Source organism: Ovis aries, chromosome 1, assembly GCF_016772045.2.
Source record: "Ovis aries strain OAR_USU_Benz2616 breed Rambouillet chromosome 1, ARS-UI_Ramb_v3.0, whole genome shotgun sequence".
Lineage (NCBI taxonomy): Eukaryota > Metazoa > Chordata > Mammalia > Artiodactyla > Bovidae > Ovis > Ovis aries.
Window position 1 is genome coordinate 8,103,722 of NC_056054.1, and position 16,969 is coordinate 8,120,690.

Genomic DNA, 16,969 nt, shown 5'->3' on the forward strand with positions numbered 1-16,969 from the left:
GGATCGAGGGGTCCCCAGGGATCCGGAGGGTGCGGGTCTGCGACTCAGACCCCATAGACAAGCGCCCCGGCTGCCGGAGTCTGAAGATGCCCCCCACCAACAAAATCACCAATCATCTGATTAGAAGCCGGGACGCCCGTGAGTCAGCGGACCCCGCTGGGACTCAGCGAGACCTCGAGAAGCAGGGCGGTGGGCACGGGGCTGGCCTTTGCCCTCTCCAGCCCTGGGGGCCTCCCGCCGGTCCGCGCTCCCTCGCAGCGCTCCCTGACCCGCGGAGGGGTCGGTGGGAGGCAGGCGGCGGGCAGTCCGGGGTGGGGATGAGCAGGGGTCCCCGCCGGACTCAGGCCAGAGCGCGCCGCATGCCCGCTCCCGCACCCCGAAGGCCCCCGCACGCACCCGCGCGCCCGCGGGGGACCCGGCGCATGTGCACTCCCGCACGCGCCCCGCGAGCACGGCGACACCCCCGCACCCCACCCCGCTCGCCGACACACTCACGCGCAGACACAAGGAGACTCGGGGGGCGCGCACCTGGGGTGCCGCCGAGCCGCACCGCGGCCCCTTTATTCGCTTCAGGAGGCGGAAAACTTTCTCAGCGCGACCACCACGAGCGCCAGCACCACGCAGGTGGCCAGCAGGGCGGCGATGACGATGGCGGCGATGGCGCCGGGCCCCAGCGAGCCTGCGGAGGACGGGGCGAGGGGGCCGGGTCAGCCAGAGGCCCGCCGCCCCCCCCCCCGCACTCTCCCCCCACCTCTCCTTCCGGCCCGACCCCCACCCCTGCACACCCACCCCCGCCCGCACTGCGACCCGCACCCGCGTCCCGTGTCAGCCAGAGGCCCGCCCCAACCTCTCCCCCCGGCCCGCCCCCACCCGTTTCCCCGTCTCCGACCTCCCGCCCCCGCCCCCGCCCCCTACCCCTCCTCCTGGCCCGACCCCATTCCTGCGCCCACCCCCTATTCCTGCGCCCACCCCCACCTCCGCACCCGCACCCCAGTTCCGGCCCCCGCCCCCGCCCCCGCCCCCGCCCCCCTACCCCTCCTCCTGGCCCGCCCCCGACTTCGCACCCCGCACCCGCACCCCGCCTCTGTTCCTGGCCCCGCCCTCCTACCCCTTCCTCCCGGGCCGCCCCCCACTCCTGTCCCCATCCCCTATTCCGCACCCCCACCTCCGCACCCCCACCCCTGCCCCCGGCCCCGCCCTACTGCCCCTTCCTCCTGCCCCCCATCCTTTCCCCTCACCCCCCGCCCCCGCACACCGTGCCCCCGGCCCGCGCCCCCCGCCCCTTACCCCTCAGTGTCCCGCCTCCGCCCCGCTTTCCCCACCTCCCGCCCCCGCCGTACCCCCGCCCTGGTCCAGGCGCTCCTGGGCGGTGCTGTCCTCGGGGCTCGGCGTGGCGGTGTGCGCGGGTGGGCCGCTGACTGCCGGCTCCCAGGCGGGGCTGGTGCTCTCCACGGGGTCTTCTCCTGACGGCAGCTCCGCGGGCTCGTTCCACAGGGTGGGCGCGGGCTCCTGCGGGCCCTCGGCTGCAAGGCCAAGGACAGGTGTAGTAGGTCCCCCGGGCGGTAGGTCCGACGAGACATCCCCGCTGTTGAGCGACTGGGAAGGGGTGCCTCGCGGTGCTTTGCCGGAGGCCGTGGGGGGGGTTCACACGTGTGGCCCTGGACCCCCTACTGGGGCCAGGCTGCCTCCCACCCAGGACGGGACAGGTTGATGTTGGCGGGGCCACCCACAGGAGAAAGCTGGGAGAACCGGGGGCTCACAGGGAGCTTCAGGGCAGTAGGGACCGTGTGGGGGAACAACAGTCGGGGGGCACGATGCTCCCCAGCAGGGCCTGCGGACCCCAGCTGAACTGCTGGGGGTCTGTGGGCCTGGGGCAGTGACACTTCTAAGGGGTCCTCTCCCCACACAGGGCAGCCTTCGCTCTGGAAAGGGCGCCAGGACAGGGAAGCAATGTCCTGTCCAGAGACCAGGGACTCTGCCCACCGGGTGGTGAGGGGCAGCCGTCCTGGGAGGTAGAGAGGAAAGGCCCACTCCCACCCCTGGGCAGCCAGCCCTGCTTCTCCCTGACTGTAGCCCCAGGGCCTGGGGTCCCGCTCCTGCACATGCCTCCACATGCCCCCCAATGTCTGAGGCTTAAAGCGCAAGAGCCACTGTAGCTGGAGGAGAAACCGTGATGCCCGGGCTTTGCTCCCTCCAGACCAGACAGGGGCAGAGGGCTGGGCAGGAGTGTCTGCGGAGCTTGTTCAGGAAGCTCCAGGAGACCCCCACCCCAACCCTGGCAGGGGCTGGATCAGCAGGGCAGCCTCTGGGCAGTGTTTTTTTTGCAGGACCCTTTCTTTGCTGGTAGGTTGGCAGGTTCAGGGTACACAGGGGCCCCCAGAGGGCAGGACAAGAGTCTGGCATGGGAACTCCAGCCCCACCCCCAGCCCCACTGTGGCCCCAGACACCCCAGTCTTGCTCCCCCTTCAAGAATCCTAGCCTGAGGAGCTACACAGCAACACCCCAGCCCTGGGCCCATCCAGCCTTCTCAGACCCCCAGTCAAGTTCAAGACCAGGCTCCAGGCTTCCTGCCCCAGCTGCTGAGTGATCTGGGTGTGATCCAAGGGTGCTGGAGTGAACTGAGTGGGCATCGCAACGAAGCATCCCAGTGACACCATCAGGGAACTGTGTGTCCCTGCTTCAGAGGAGACCGGGGCTAAGGGTAAACTTAGGTAGGCGTTGGCAGTTAAGTGCTCCTGGGGACTGAAGCCTCGGACAGCACAGTCACAGGTTGTACCTTCCCAGAAACTTCCCTGGCAGTTGTGGTTCAATCAGTATAGCCCTGGTGCTGGTGGTTAACAATCCGGCTGCCAGAGCAGCAGATGCAAGAGACCCGGGTTCAATCCCTGCGTCAGGAAGATCCTCTGGAGAAGGAAATGGCAACCCATTCCAGTATTCTTGCCTGGAGAATCCCATGGACAGAGGAGCCTGGTGGGCTACAGTCTTTGGGGTTGCCAAAGAGTCGGACACGACTGAGCACTTAGCAGCAGCAGCAGCAGCAAGACAAGCCCTGGCTGGTCTCCCTGCCAGTTCCTGGGGCACCTTTCACTCTTGGGGCCACCACCCCCGAGACCCGCGCCCCTCCCCACTGCTCCGGGCCCTGGGCACAGACAAGCCAGACCCACACCCTGCTTCCAGGCTCAGCACCTCCTGGAGAGGGGGTGCTCTGGGAAGACACAAAGGTATTTGCAGGGGTCTCTGCCAACAGTTTCCACTTGAGGCAAATCATGAGTGAACAGCCAAAGCCAAATTCCAGGACAGTCCTCAAATAACTAGGTCTTCAAAAATATTAAGGTCGCGAGAGACAGAGAGTGAGGGGCTGTTCCGGATTAGAGACTGAGGAGTTCTGGCAACACAATGCAGCGTGAGATCCTGGAGGGGCCTGTGGCGAACCTGGTTCACTGGCGAACCGTGAGCCAGGCTGCAGGGCAGGGAAGAGCACTGCAGCCTTGTGCACGTCTTGACTGGGGTAACTGACTCTGCTGTGTAAGAGAATACCCTTTTCTCAGACGTATTTAGGGGCAAACGGGCACGGGGTCTGTAGCTTAACCATCAGATGGTTCAGCAGTTAGGTGAGCGAGTAGACAGAGACGGGAAGACAGACGAGAAAATATGGCAAAAAGTTGGTGGTCAGTGAATCCAGAAGAAGAGTCTTCTGGAAAGGATTATTCCTGTAACTTTCCTGTAAACTTAAGATCTTTTCACGATAAAACGTTACGGGGTCCCCAGCTCCCCAGGCCCTGTCCCTGGCCGCCTCTCTCAGGCCTCGGCTGGATCAGTGGCGAGGCTCAGCTTGCAGGCAGGGACCACTGTCATGCTCCCAGGCCTTGCCCTGGCCTGGGCCCCTTTTCTGAAACATCCCTGGCGAGGAGACCTCCTGGGGTGGAAGCTCCTCTCTCCAGGGCCCCAGCTGAGCTGCAGCGCTGGGGTCTGGGGGCCACCCTGCTCCAGCACCCACTTCAGTGACTTTCCTGTGACTCTCGGGGCTCCCTTGTCGCTGCCTGGAAGGGCTGAGGTCTGCCACCTGGCAGCTGCCTACAGAGGGCTCCATGCCCTTGGCATCCTTGCCTCGGGCTCCCCAGGGCTGAACAGAAAGGCCTGGGTCTGAGGTTGGATAGCATCACCGATTTAATGGACATGAACTTTGGGCAAACCCTGGAAGCCAGTGAGGGACAGGGAGGCCTGGCATGCTGCAGTCCATGGGGTCGCAAAGAGTCAGACACGACTGAGCGACTGAGCAGGCCCTCGGGTCTAAGGCTCACAGACTGTGTGTCTCCCAGATAAACGGACAGGCCCCCTGGTTGCAGTTGCTCACCACACACCCAAGCCAGAGCAGCAGCCAGGCACCTCCCTGTCCCACCTCCAGCCAAAGCTCATCCCCAGCTGCCAGGCATCTGGCCCAGGGAAGCCTCCACAACTGGGCATCAGGCCCTGCCAAAATGGGTGGCATCAGAGGAACCAGCCCCTAGCTAAGTGAGAGGAGTGACAGGCCCCTCAGTGCCTGGAGAGCCGGGGCTCTCTCCCAAGAGCTGGCTGTCACTCTCTGCCCTCTGCCAGAGCCTGTGGGGGCCATCTTGGGGGGAGAAGGGGGCCCTCTGAGCAAGGTACTTGGGAGGCCCACCCAGCCCCTCTCCCTGTCTGCCCCTCCCCTGCAAAAGCCTGGACACTTCCTGTTAGACACACCAGCCCAGGCGTAATGCACGCACCCCCACCCCCACCCACACACACCCTCCAAAACCCAGCCAGCTCTGAAGCTTGAGGGGCTGCCCCACTGGCTTCCAAATCAGAGAAAGAAAAGAAAGTGAAGTCATTCAGTCGTGTCCGACTCTTGCAGTTCCATGGGCTGTAGCCTACCAGGCTTCTCCATCCATTGGGTTTTCCAGGCAAGAGTACTGGAGTGGGTTGCCATTTCCTTCTCCAGGGATCTTCCCCACCCAGGGATCAAACCCAGGTCTCTTGCATTGCAGGCAGATTCTTTACCAGCTGAGCCACAAGGGAAGCCCAAGAATACTGGAGTGGGTAGCCTATCCCTTCTCCAGCGGATCTTCCCGACCCAGGAATTAAACCCGGGTCTCCAGTATTGCAGGCGGATTCTTCACCAGCTGAGCTATGAGCCAAATCAGAGCGAAGTGAAAGTCACTTAGTCGTGTCCGACTCTTGGCGACCTCCATGGACTGTACAGTCCATGGAATTCTCTAGGCCAGAAAACTGGAGTGGGTAGCCTTTCCCTTTCTCCAGGGGATCTTCCCAGCCCAGGGATTGAACCCAGGTCTTCCGGATTGCAGGCAGACGCTTTACCCTCTGAGCCATCAGGGAAGCCAAACCAGAGGTCTGGGTCCAAATCCGGCTCCATCACCCCGGGACCACAGCAGGCTGGCTCCGCTGCCGGCCTGCCCTCCCCGACCTGTGAATCGGGGGTTGCGCCGTGCCTCTCCCAGCCCTCCAAGTTGGTGACCATGCTGTCAAGACCATCGTCAGCTGCTGCCTCTGCCCCCCCCCCCAGGCCTTTAGGGCCTGGGCAGCATGGCCCTGGCCCCTCTGTGGGCTCCGCGGCTGCCACAGCTGACCATCACAGGAGACCCCCCGCCCCGCAAGGCTGATCCGGGCTGCACGGACTCATCGGGGCCCCAGGCTCCCGGCCAGCCCAGGTGGGCATCCCCAAGGCACACACACATGGGCCAGAACCACAGCCTGAACTCAAGTCCCCAGCCCTCCCACCAAGGAGGTGCAGCTGCCAGGGAGAGGGGGCGGCCATTTTCCTGTCCTCATCTGCTTGCCTCCGGGCTGTGCAGTTTGCTGGGGTGACAGGGGAGACAGCTCTGTCCCCCAAACCTACCCTTGTGGGGAGCCGGGAACAGGAGCACTTCTCCAGGGGGCTCCCCACTGCAGGCCCCATCTGAGGAGGGGGGAAGGTGGGACAGAAGTGCCAGGCAGCGGGGCTGGCATGAGGGCAGGCATGGAGGCTGGGACCCAGAGGGGTAGGTGTGGAAGGTGGGCAGAGGTGAGATGTGAGGATGGAAGACGGTGGGGGGACAAGGACTGGTGTGAGCACATCCTGTGACTCTGCCGCTCTGGCTGGAGAAGCCAGAAGTGGGGGCCTTGTGACCTTGCCACAGGCCTGGGCACTGTGGGCTCCCCCTCCCTGCCCCAGCCCCAGCCCCACTGCCCCCAGCCGCCCTGCCTTTCGGTAAATAAGTTTGTTTAACGCTCACCCTGACCACTGGGCCCCGAGGCCAGGCGCCCGAGCTCACAGACGGCCTTTGTGCGGCCATGAAGGGCCTTTTCATCGGGGCCCTGGCCTCCCGCCCGTTCAACCTGGCTTGCTCCCTCCGCCGCAGTAGCTGTGGCCACAGGCGACCAGCAGGGAGGGTGGCAGGCCAGGCCTGGATCTCAGCCATGGGGCCACCCCAGCCTCCCTGCTTGGGACCGACCCCAGCCCAGAGAGCAAGTGGGCCAGGGGCCTGTCGGGCCAGGCGCACACCTGCTCTGAGCCTCTAGCCCAGGGGGGGCAGCTAAGAGCCTCCCCGACACACTCCTGCCCTAACCAGCAGGAGGAACAGCAGCCCCGCCGGAGCCCAGAGGCGCTGGGGTGGAGCTGGCTGGCCTGCTCCTGGGCAGGACCTGAGCAGGGGAGTTGGGAGGTGAGGCCAGGTGAGGTCCCCATGCCGCCCACCACGAGGCCGTGCCCGGCATTCCTGTGGCGGCAGAGGAAACCCACCCACCCGGGCTGTGTACGCCCCGTCCGACCAGGCACCTCTAGCCGGCAGCCTCAGCTGGAAGAGCTTGGCTGCGTAGGCACCCAGGAATGGGACAGAAGCTGCCCACACAGGCCCCAGACTCAGGGACAGACAGGGCGCCAGCACCTTCGCCTCCACCCGCTTTGACCACCGGGTGGGAGAAGCCGTGTCACTGGGGGTGGGTGGGGCCCACGGGAGCCACGGAAAATGCCACCCTACTTTGGGTCACTTCCCCAGGGCTGCGGGCACCGTGCCAGGCCCCTGGCTCGCCCACCCAAAGGCAGGCGAGGCAAGGGGGGGGGTTCTGCCGCGAGACTCCCCTGCACCCAGCAGAGGGGCTGGGGACGTTTCCACACATTCTCCCAACCTGTACTGAGGGCCACCAGCCGCCTGGCCCGGCCCGCGAGCCTGTGCGCCCGGGAGACCTACAGAGACTCTCCCGCCCGGGAGGCAGAAGTCCTGGGGTTATCACGGCCACACGGAAGGGGAGAGGTGCAGGGCGCCTGAGGAACAGCGAGGAGGACAGAACCAGAAGCAGAGCCAGCCTGCGAGCTGCTTCTAGGGCTTCTGGAGAGAGCCCGGGGACCCACGGGATCCTCATTGCCCCCCACCCCATTTCCTCCCGGGTCTGTGCCTGAGTGCGTGGCTGCGGGAGTCACCCCAGGCCTCACCTCCTCTCGCGGCTCTCCCCAGCACACATCCACACGATGCCCAGATCTGCAGACGCCCCCCAAAACCCACGCTGCAGAGAGGGTCTCCAGCCCCCCACCACTGGTTTCTCCAGCCCCAGGACTCCCCACAGGAGCCCTGACACCCTGCCCTCCCGGCCACAGGAGAGGGCTTTCTTCCAGGAGAGAGACCACCTGGAAGCCTGTGCCTCTCAGGCTTTGCAGCCGGTCTGGGCCAGCCCCTCCCAGCGCAGGGCCCCACAGCTGTGTCCATACCGGGGCTCAGATCCCCGGGAACCCACCACTTTGAGGCTGGCGGGACTCTTCTCGCCAGACCCCAGATCCGGGCTGCTTTCAAGCCTCAGTGCGGGAGCGTCAGGCCAGCATCCTCCTGGTTTTACAGAGGGGTTTCTGGTCCTGTGCTCCCCACTGAAATGTTTTTCCTAGAATGGAGATAGTACCTTCTCAAAGGACATTTGAGAAAACCAGCGGGGAAGGGTCTGTAGGGCTTCAAAACGTAAATGGCAGAGCTCCGTGGACCTAACATCTGGGGCCCTCTGCCCATCAGCTGCTTGTCCTGTGCCTGGTGTCCCCTCCTGACTCCCACCCAGATTCTCAAGGCCTTCCTTCAGATTTTACGGTGCTGGAGTGGCCCCCACCTCCCCTGGGCAGCTAAGGTCCCTGGCCCTGCTCCCCAAGTCACCATCCTGCTTCAGAGGTCACAGTCTCTGTGACGAACAAGTCCCAGAGGCCTCCGACACGTAGCTGCCAGCCTGTGTCCCAGAGGAGCCCTTCCCGGAATCACCCCAAATGCTCACCCCATCCCGGTGAATGGCTTTGCCCGGTGGGCCTTAAGGCGCTTCTTCGCCTCGGGAGGCCGGTGGCTGGGAGCACCCTTACCTGTGAGCACCGCAGGCGCCAGGACCCCGCAGAGGAGCAGCAGCACCATGCGCAGGGCCAGACAGGACGCCATCCTGGCCGGGGGGCACGCGTGGCCAGCGGGCGGGAGGCACCGAGGACTGAGCTGCTCAACTTCAGGGCAGAGGGAGCGAGGCATCAAAGGGCTGGGGAGGGTTTTCATCAATGCAAACTCTGTCCTCCTGGGACACCGTGCCCGCCCCCCACACATGAACGCACACACACACACACAGCCAAGCTCACAGAGCTGACTGCTTCCCTGAACTCTGGAGCAGCCCCACCCTCAGAGAGGGAAAGAGGAAATCGCTCTTTCCCTCTCTCCTCCTTCTCTCTCTCTCTCTGTCTCTTTCTCTCACACACGCATATGCACACACACACGCATGCACCTAGGCCACTGAGATTCTCAAACCTCCACGTGCAGAAGACTCACCCAGGGTGACTGACAGATGTAACGGCTCTAGCTCTCTTTCCTAGTGGGTCGCGCGTGAGCCCAGGAATCTGCATTTCAGTGCTCAAGGCCCAGGCCTGAGCGACTGCCACCGTGGGCTGGCAGCACCGAGCAGGGCCAGGCTCTGCTCACATCTGGGCTCTGGACCCCTGGCAGGGAGCGGGTGCTCAACGGAGCTCGGTGTAGCCATGCTTCCAAAGCCGTTTCCAGCCAGCCTTCTAGCAGCTCTCCTCTCTCCGGAAAAACCCACGGCATTAAACACCCTGGGTCCCTTCTTCCCGCTTTCTGTTCTCCCAGGTATCTGGGACTTGAAATACCACTCGTGTGTTCATGACATCCGTGTCCAGCCTGGGTCTGGCCCCGTCACCCGCCGGCTCCCGGAAGGCCCCAAGGGCATCTAATGAGTGTCTCCAACTTAGCATTGCCAAAACAAACCTGACGCCACTGCCTCCCCATCCCTGCTCAGTTAAATTCCAGCTCCCCACCTTCCAGATGTTCCAGCCACATAAAATTCATCAGCAGTCTTTTCCACTTACTCCCCACATCTAATCTCTCAGAAAGTACACGCTCCTACAGCAAACCCCTCGTGGTTCCCCACTACTTTTAGGATAAAAAGTCAAACTAAGGACTTATGTTCAGTCTGATGGCCTTGACAAAGTTCCTCCAGTACACCAAACTCCACTCTCCCTCAGGGCCTTTGCACTTGCTGTCCTCTCTCCCAGAAAGCAGTCTCTCAGCTCAGGACATAGCTACCTCCTTATCCCCACTCAGGTCTCAGCTCTGAGCAGTCAGTTCCCCACCCACTCATCACACTTCTTTAAATTTCTTCTTAGCATTTATATTTATGTGAAACTTTGCTGTCTCTTACTTTTGGGGGTGGGTAATTTTCTGAAGTGAAGGGCAAGTCGCTCAGTCACATCCAACGCTTTGCGACCCCATGGACTATATAGTCCATGGAATTCTCCAGGCCAGAATACTGGAGTGGATAGCCTTTCCCTTCACCAGGGGATCTTCCCGACCCAGGAATTGAACCGGGGTCTCCTGTGTTGCAGGTGGATTCTTTACCAACTGAGCTATCAGGGAAGCCCAGTGTCTCCACAGCAGTTTTTTGAGGAATGACCTAAATATTGTGAAGTACACAAATTTTATGCTTACAGCTTGATGGACTTTCATACACATATACACCGGTGTAAACACCACCCAGATAGATGCAGAAGGAGCAGGATTCCTCCTGCCCCTCCCTATCAGTGCCCTCACAGTGCTGATCTGTCTTCCCTTGTCATAGATTAGCTTTCCAGTCAGTGGAATCGTATGGCGTGAACGCTTATGTCTGGCTTTTGTTCAGTGTCCTGCGAGATTCATCCATATTGTTGCACGTAGCAGCGACTCATTCTTTCCCATTGCTGAATATGGCACTGCCGACTCAACGGACGTGAGTTTGAGCAAGCTCTGGGAGATGGTGAAGGACAGGGAAGCCTGTCCTTGGGGTTGCAAAGAGTCGGACATGACTGAGCAACAGAGCAATTCAGTTGCCACAAATTACCCATTCTTTTATCCATTTTTAAAGTATCAATTTGGGGTATTTCCAGGACTGAACTTCTACAAATATGGCTCCCATAGGTATTCTCATACCTACCTTTGGAGAACATGTACACTCATTTTTCTTGGTTATGTATCCAAAGATGGAAGATTGGATTTGACATATATACACTACCAGGCGTAAATTAGGCAGCTAGTGGGGACCGAGCTCAGCTCGGAGCTCTGTGATGACCCAGAGGGGTGGGAGTGAGCGGGGTGGGAGGGAGGTTCAAGAGCAAGGGAATATATGTATGCATATGGCTGGTTCACTTCACTGTACAGCAGAAACTAACGTAACATTGTCAAGCGATTATATTCCAATTAAGAAAAAAAAAAAAAAAGAATTGCTAGGCTAGAGTACAATGTTTAGATTCTATAGAGGCTGCCGAGCCACTTTTCAGCACGTCCTCAGACTCATCGACAGTCTGAGTCCCAGTTCCGACATCCTCACCCGTACCTGGCACTGCCCGTCTCTTTATTTCCGGCCCTCCTGGTAGGTATGTTGTGGTGTCTCAAGTGTGGCTGCATTTTCATGACTAATAAAATTGAATACATTTTTATATTAATTTTTATTGACCGCAGGAATATATTCCTTTGTGAAAAGCTGTTCAATTTTTTTTTAGGGGGGGGCTGATGTATTTTATTAGGGAGGCCTATCACTCTGAATTTTTTAGGGTTGGTTTTTTGTGTGTGTGTGTGTGCACCCAGACAAAACTCCTTTGTCAGACATATGTAATAGTGCCTTTAAATGAAGTGTCCATTGTCTGTCTGTCCCTACTCTGTGACTCTTAAGTCCTAGATAGCAAGCACTGGTTAGAGCGTGCACTGGTGCAAAAGTAATTGCAGTTTTGCATTGTTGAACTTTGCCATCTGATATGGGAATAATTCTTAAATAAATGTGGTTATGTTATACATCATTTTAATACAAATTTCTTGCTTTATGTTTTTTTGCTAATGAATTATTACATGTTTATTTTATTTGTAGTTTAGACTATGGAAATGATGTTAGGCAAAAAGCAAATTCAAGCAATTTTCTTATTCTCATTCAAAATGGGTCACAAAGCAGCGGAGACAGCTCACAACAACAGAAACACATTTGGCCCAGGAACTGCTGATGCATGTACAGTCCAGTGATGGTTCAAGAAGCTTTGCAAAGGAGAGGAGATCCTTGAAGATGAGCAGCCTAGTGGCTGGCCATCAGAAGTTGACACCAACTGAGAGCAATCATCGGAAGCCGATCCTCTTACAACTTCACGAGAAGTTGCTGAAGAATTCAACGCTGACCATTCTATGGATATTCAGCATTTGAAGCAAATTGGAAAGGTGAAAAAGCTGAATAAATGGGTGCCTCATAAGCCGACAGTGAATCAAAAAAATCATTTGAAGTGTCATCTTCTACACAACAATGAACCATTTTTTGATTGGGTTGTGATGTGCAATGATTTTATACAACAAGCAGTGGCAACCAGCTCAGCGGTCAGACCAAGAGGCTCCAAAGCACTTCCCAAAGCCAAACTTTTACCAAAAAAAGGGTCAGGGTCACTGGTTGGTGGCCTGCGGCTGGTCTGATCCACTATAGCTTTCTGAATCCTGGAGAAACCACTACATCTGAGAAGTATGCTCAGCAAAGTGATGAGATGCACCGAAAACTGCAACGCCTGCAGCCAGCACTGATCAACAGCAAGAGCCCAATTCTTTGTGACAACGCCTGGCGGCATGTCGCACAACCAACATTTCAAAAGCTGAATGAATCGGGCTACAAAGTTTAACTTCATCTGCCATATTCACCTGACCTCTCACCAACTGACTACCACTTCTTCCAGCACCTCAACAACTTTTTGCAGGGAAAATGCTTCCACAACCAGCAGGACATAGAAAATGCTTTCTAAGAGTTCACTGAATCCTGAAGCATGGATTTTTTTTTTACTATAGGAGTAAACAAATTTATTTTCTCATTGGCCCAACTATGTTGATTGTAATGGTTCCTATTTTGATTAATAAAGTTTGAGCCTAGTCATAATAATTTAAAATCCAGGACCCAAAACGGCAATTCCTTTTGCACCAACCTAATAGAACCTAGTGAGGCTCCCAGGTGGCGCTGGTGGTAAAGAACCTGCCTGCCAATGCAGGAGACATAGGAGACACTGGTTTGATCCCTGGGTTGAGGAGATGCCCTGGAGGAAGAAATGGCAACCCACTCCAGTACTCTTGCCTGGAGAATCCCATGGACAAAGGACCCTGGTGGGCTACAGTCCATGGGGTCGCAAGAGTCAGACACGACTTAGCGACTAAACCACCACCACTGTCTGACTTGCTCACTCATTTTTTTGTGCTGCTCATTTGCTCTATCTCCTGTCCTCACCTTTCTATGCCCTATAGCAGAGCCAGGTCCGCAGGTCACACTCCTGAGAGATTCTTGCCTGTGAGCAGTTCCAGTGGAGGCACTGGTAGGAGATGAAAGGTGGGAGCGGAGAAGTGGCTCTCTTTCTGATTCCGATTTCTCAGAGCGTCTCTGGCGGCAGCAGCACTGGCTGCAGAAACGTCAGTAACACACAGGTGCTGAGGACTGCAGGGGTAGCCTCGGAAGCCTGGAAGTGCCGGCTCCAGGATCCTTGTCAGGCGGCTGCATTCAGGCCCTTGGTGGACAGTGCTCTGGCCTGTGATCGTTCTTTCTGCTCCTCCAGCCTAGGCGGGTGTCAGTTTCTGAGCTGAGTTACTCATTTGGGTTGCCTTACCCTCCCTCTTTCGTTTCTTCAGTCCTTTCAACATCTTTGCAACAAATTCCTCCATTAAGTCTCTTCTGTTTGAAATACCTACAGTGAACTCTGTGTCCTAGTCAGACTCTGGCCAATGCAGTGCTTGGCACTTGAAATGGTTCCCCAGAAACTGACCCTTAAAGATATGCTTCCCAATTTGACTTGCCACCCTGTTTGAGCTTGAGCTCACTGCCAGTGGAAAACGAGATCTGATTAACACATGGCATAGCCTATATTAAGACCTGGGGCTGTTTAGCATGAAGCGCCTATTCAAGACAAGGCTTGAAGGATCAGGTAGATGCTCTTTAGTGGTGATGATCAAGAGGATAATGAAGTGAACTGGCTACTTTTTACTGCTTTGGGTGCTTAAAGAAAAGCTCATGGCTTTCAATTTGAAGGTCAAGGCATGATCAAAGACCTGGAGCACTTCTATGACAATCTTTTAATACTCTCTTATTTCTCATAGATACAGAGCTTAATTGGCAGCAGACCAGGCCCTGAATTTGTGTGGCTTGCAGTATCACAATCTGAATCCACAACTGTGTCAGTTTTTTTCAGGTGAAATTCATGGTACTGATTGGGAATGGTGAGCCCTTGAGATCTGGGATGGGGGCATTGGGATAGACTCAGATTGGAGAATCTTCCACTCACAAGTTCTCGGGCCTCCTCTACAGAAGCAGCAGGCTCCTTAGAGAAACGGCTAGTTTCAAATCTAGAGACTTTAAGTGAGGAGCCTAGAATATCTCATGCCAAAGTAAGAAAGTGATCAAAGGATGATAGGGATATGGCAAAAGGAGGGGCTCCTTGGAGGGGCTCCAAATGGGCCACTTGTGCACAAGAAATAGTGTCAGATTATACCCTACAGTGTGTGCGTGTGTGTGTGTGTGTGTGTGTGTGTGTGTGTGTGTGTGTAAAGTTCTTCCTTATAGTAGAATGTTAATCAGTTCAGTCCCTCAGTCGTGTCCAACTCTTTGCAATCCCATGGACTGCAGCACACCAGGCCTCCCTGTCCATCACCAACTCCCAGAGTTTTCTCAAATTCATGTCCAATGCTAATAAAGTATAAGAAAGCCTGGCAAGCACTAGTTGTTCAAGCCAAGAATCACCAATGACTACTAAAACTAGTGGATCAAAGATTGATGAGAACTGGCTATTTAGGCTCGAAGTATCTCCCATAAAGAGAAAAGTCGTTACAGTGGAGAAACCTGGCAGACATCATCTTTAAGTAATTAAAGTTACTGACATCAGGTGCCTCCTGATATGATACATCAAGGACAGACATAATATCATTTCTGTTGTAATACTGCCCAATTGCATAATATGAATTAAATCATGAGAAAGTACCAAATGAAATTTAAGTGCATTCTACAAAATAATTGTCCCTTAAAAAATTCCAAGGTATGAAAGAGAAACTGTTCCAGATTAGAGGAGACTCAAGAAATGAAGTCCCGTGGACAGAGGAGCCTGGTGGGCTACAGTCCATGGGGTCGCAAGTCACACATGACTTAGCTACTAAAGCACCACCAAGAAATATGACATCTAAACACAAAAACCAATCACGATGGCATCCTGACCTCTTCATATTTTTCCTTACAGAAGACATTAGTGGAGCAATTGGTGAAATATGAGGGAATTCTTGATATCAACAGTATCAAGTACTCTATTTTCTAATTTTAATCATTGTATTGTGGTTATGTAACAAAATGTCCTTGTTTCAAGGAAACACAGTCTGAAATGTTTAGGGGTAAAGCACATAATGTCTACAAGCTTGCTTTCAAATGATTCATAAAATACAGTTACCGAGAGTCATTATTGAGGGGGTAGCTCTAGAGGTGTGGGTAAATGTTGCAACTGGAAAATCTGGATGAAAGATATGTCGGAGTTCTTTCTACTGTTCTTACAAGTTTTAAGCCTGAAATTATTCAAAATAAAAATTCCCCCTTCTCCTCAAAAAGAATCACTTTATTTCAACAGCTGATGAAATAATAGACCTAGGCAATGATCATCAATGAACGTTAAAACTGCTACACAAAAGACCAATAGAACTTTTATAATGGATCATAGCAACAGGATTAACTGATGAAATCTGACAAAACTAAAAATGGGACAACCAGACAATGCTGCCTGTGATACCACAGGATGAATGCCAATTAACTATTCTTGAGGGGGAGAGGAGAATCTGAAGCTAGCTAAGTTTCTAGACCTACCAGTTTACAGAAACTGTGGGGGAGATAAACAAATTGACACCATAAATACGCTCCTTGCTGGATCCATATTATGGGGGTTCTGTGGGTAAATGATCTTTTTTTTTTCAAAAATTTTTTTGATGGGAAGCTGGTTAGACTAAAAGAGACTTAAAACTTAGCAATCAAATGTGATCCATGAACCTGATTTTGATTTTGACTCAAACTTTCGTAAAAAGACACTTCTGAGATAACCTGAAAAAAATAATATACAGACTGTGTTTAGATATTAAGAATTACTCATACCATGAATGTGGTATCGGCATGAGCTTTTTTAAAGGTATGTTACAATATGCACTGAAACATGTTATGAGTGACTCAATATAGCCAGGATTTGTTTTAAAATATTCTAAAGGGAAAAGAAAATGTGAGATTAAAAAATAATTGGTAAAATGGTAGGAGTTTGTTACATTAGTTGTTAGGACAATGTTTGTGTCCTCTCAGATTTATGTGCTGGAAGCCCTAATCCCAGTGTGATGGAATTCAGAGGTGGGGCCTTTGGGAGGTGATTAGATTAGGTCATGAAGGTGGGATCCTCGTGTTGGGGTAAAAAGATGATTTTTAAGAGATAGAAAGGTGGGATAGAGAGAGAGAGACATGGGATCTCTCTCTGCCACGTGAGGACATAGCAAGAAGATGGCCCCCTGTAAGCCAGGAGGATGATTCTTAGTGGACACGGGCTCTGTCAGCACCAAGCTTGTGGGGCTTCCCAGCTCAGACCGAAGCACGAGCCTACATCAATGTCTCCCTACATCTTTTTCAATTAAAAAGAAAAAAGCTGAACTCAGGCAAAAGTTAGGCATCTTCCTTCCAGTTGACAAAGACTTGGCAGTGTTCCCAAAAGAGCTCCTCAAGGGGGATGACTGAGGAGGGAGGTGCACTCCCGTCTGCCTCACCCACTCCCTCCTGCCTGCAAGGCGGGCATGAGGGTGTGGGGCTCCAGAGGCCACCGTGGAGCACCAGTGACCTTGAGAAAGGAAGCCACAATCAGGATGGTGAACCAGAAAGGCCCTGGGCCCCTGAGCTAGAGCAGCCTTGGAAGGACCACCTCCAGACTTCACTCGAGACCTCATCTCGTTTAAGTCCTTGTTACGCTGTGGCTGCTGTTCATTCGCTAAGTCGTGTCCAGCTCTTCAACCCCATGGACTGCAGTGCTCCAGGCTTCTCTGTCCTTCACCGCCTCTGGGAGTTTGTTCAGACTCGTGTCCATTGTGTTGATGATGCCATCCAACCATCTCTTCCTCTGTCTCCCCCGTCTTCTCCTGCCCTCAATCTTTCTTAGCATCAGGGTCTTTTCCAATAGGTCCAAACTTAATGGTGACCTACTGACCTTTAGGGCTATTTTTCATGTTAAAGGAGGCCCTTCAAAGGAAAAACGAATCTCCTATCAAGGCAAACTAACGTGCACTCGTAGATTTAGAGGGACAGGTAAACAACCTTTAAGAAATGAGGTCTCTGCTTAAGACCAGCTGGACTAAGTATTAGAACTGTGGTGTCCCATCCCCGGGACGTCACTTTGCCACCAATGAAACAGGAAGCGAGGGCAGCTGTTAGGCTGCAGTTAGGGAAGAGCCCGCTTCTC

The 16,969-nt window shown here is 55.1% G+C and overlaps 1 protein-coding gene across 1 annotated transcript; it reads right to left on the minus strand.

The window, feature by feature from the left end:
* Positions 1 to 520: 520 nt before the first annotated feature.
* SNORC (secondary ossification center associated regulator of chondrocyte maturation) lies at positions 521 to 8,502 on the minus strand. The gene is made up of 3 exons (XM_027967506.3): positions 8,345 to 8,502; positions 1,341 to 1,523; positions 521 to 679 (listed from the first exon to the last, which is right to left on the minus strand). Exons 1-3 carry the CDS (start codon positions 8,499 to 8,501, stop codon positions 570 to 572), a joined length of 450 nt encoding a protein of 149 aa, XP_027823307.2. The 5' UTR covers position 8,502; the 3' UTR covers positions 521 to 569.
* Between the last annotated feature and the right edge of the window lie 8,467 nt (positions 8,503 to 16,969).

Excerpts from the sequence above, each read along its gene's own strand:
- SNORC (XM_027967506.3), bottom strand. The coding sequence starts at position 8,501 with ATGCCTCGCTCCCTCTGCCCTGAAGTTGAGCAGCTCAGTCCTCGGTGC. Across the intron at positions 1,524-8,344 it reads GGCGCCTGCGGTGCTCACAG|CCGAGGGCCCGCAGGAGCCC; the intron begins GTAAGGGTGCTC and ends TTGGCCTTGCAG. Across the intron at positions 680-1,340 it reads GCGCCTGGACCAGGGCGGGG|GCTCGCTGGGGCCCGGCGCC; the intron begins GTACGGCGGGGG and ends CGTCCTCCGCAG.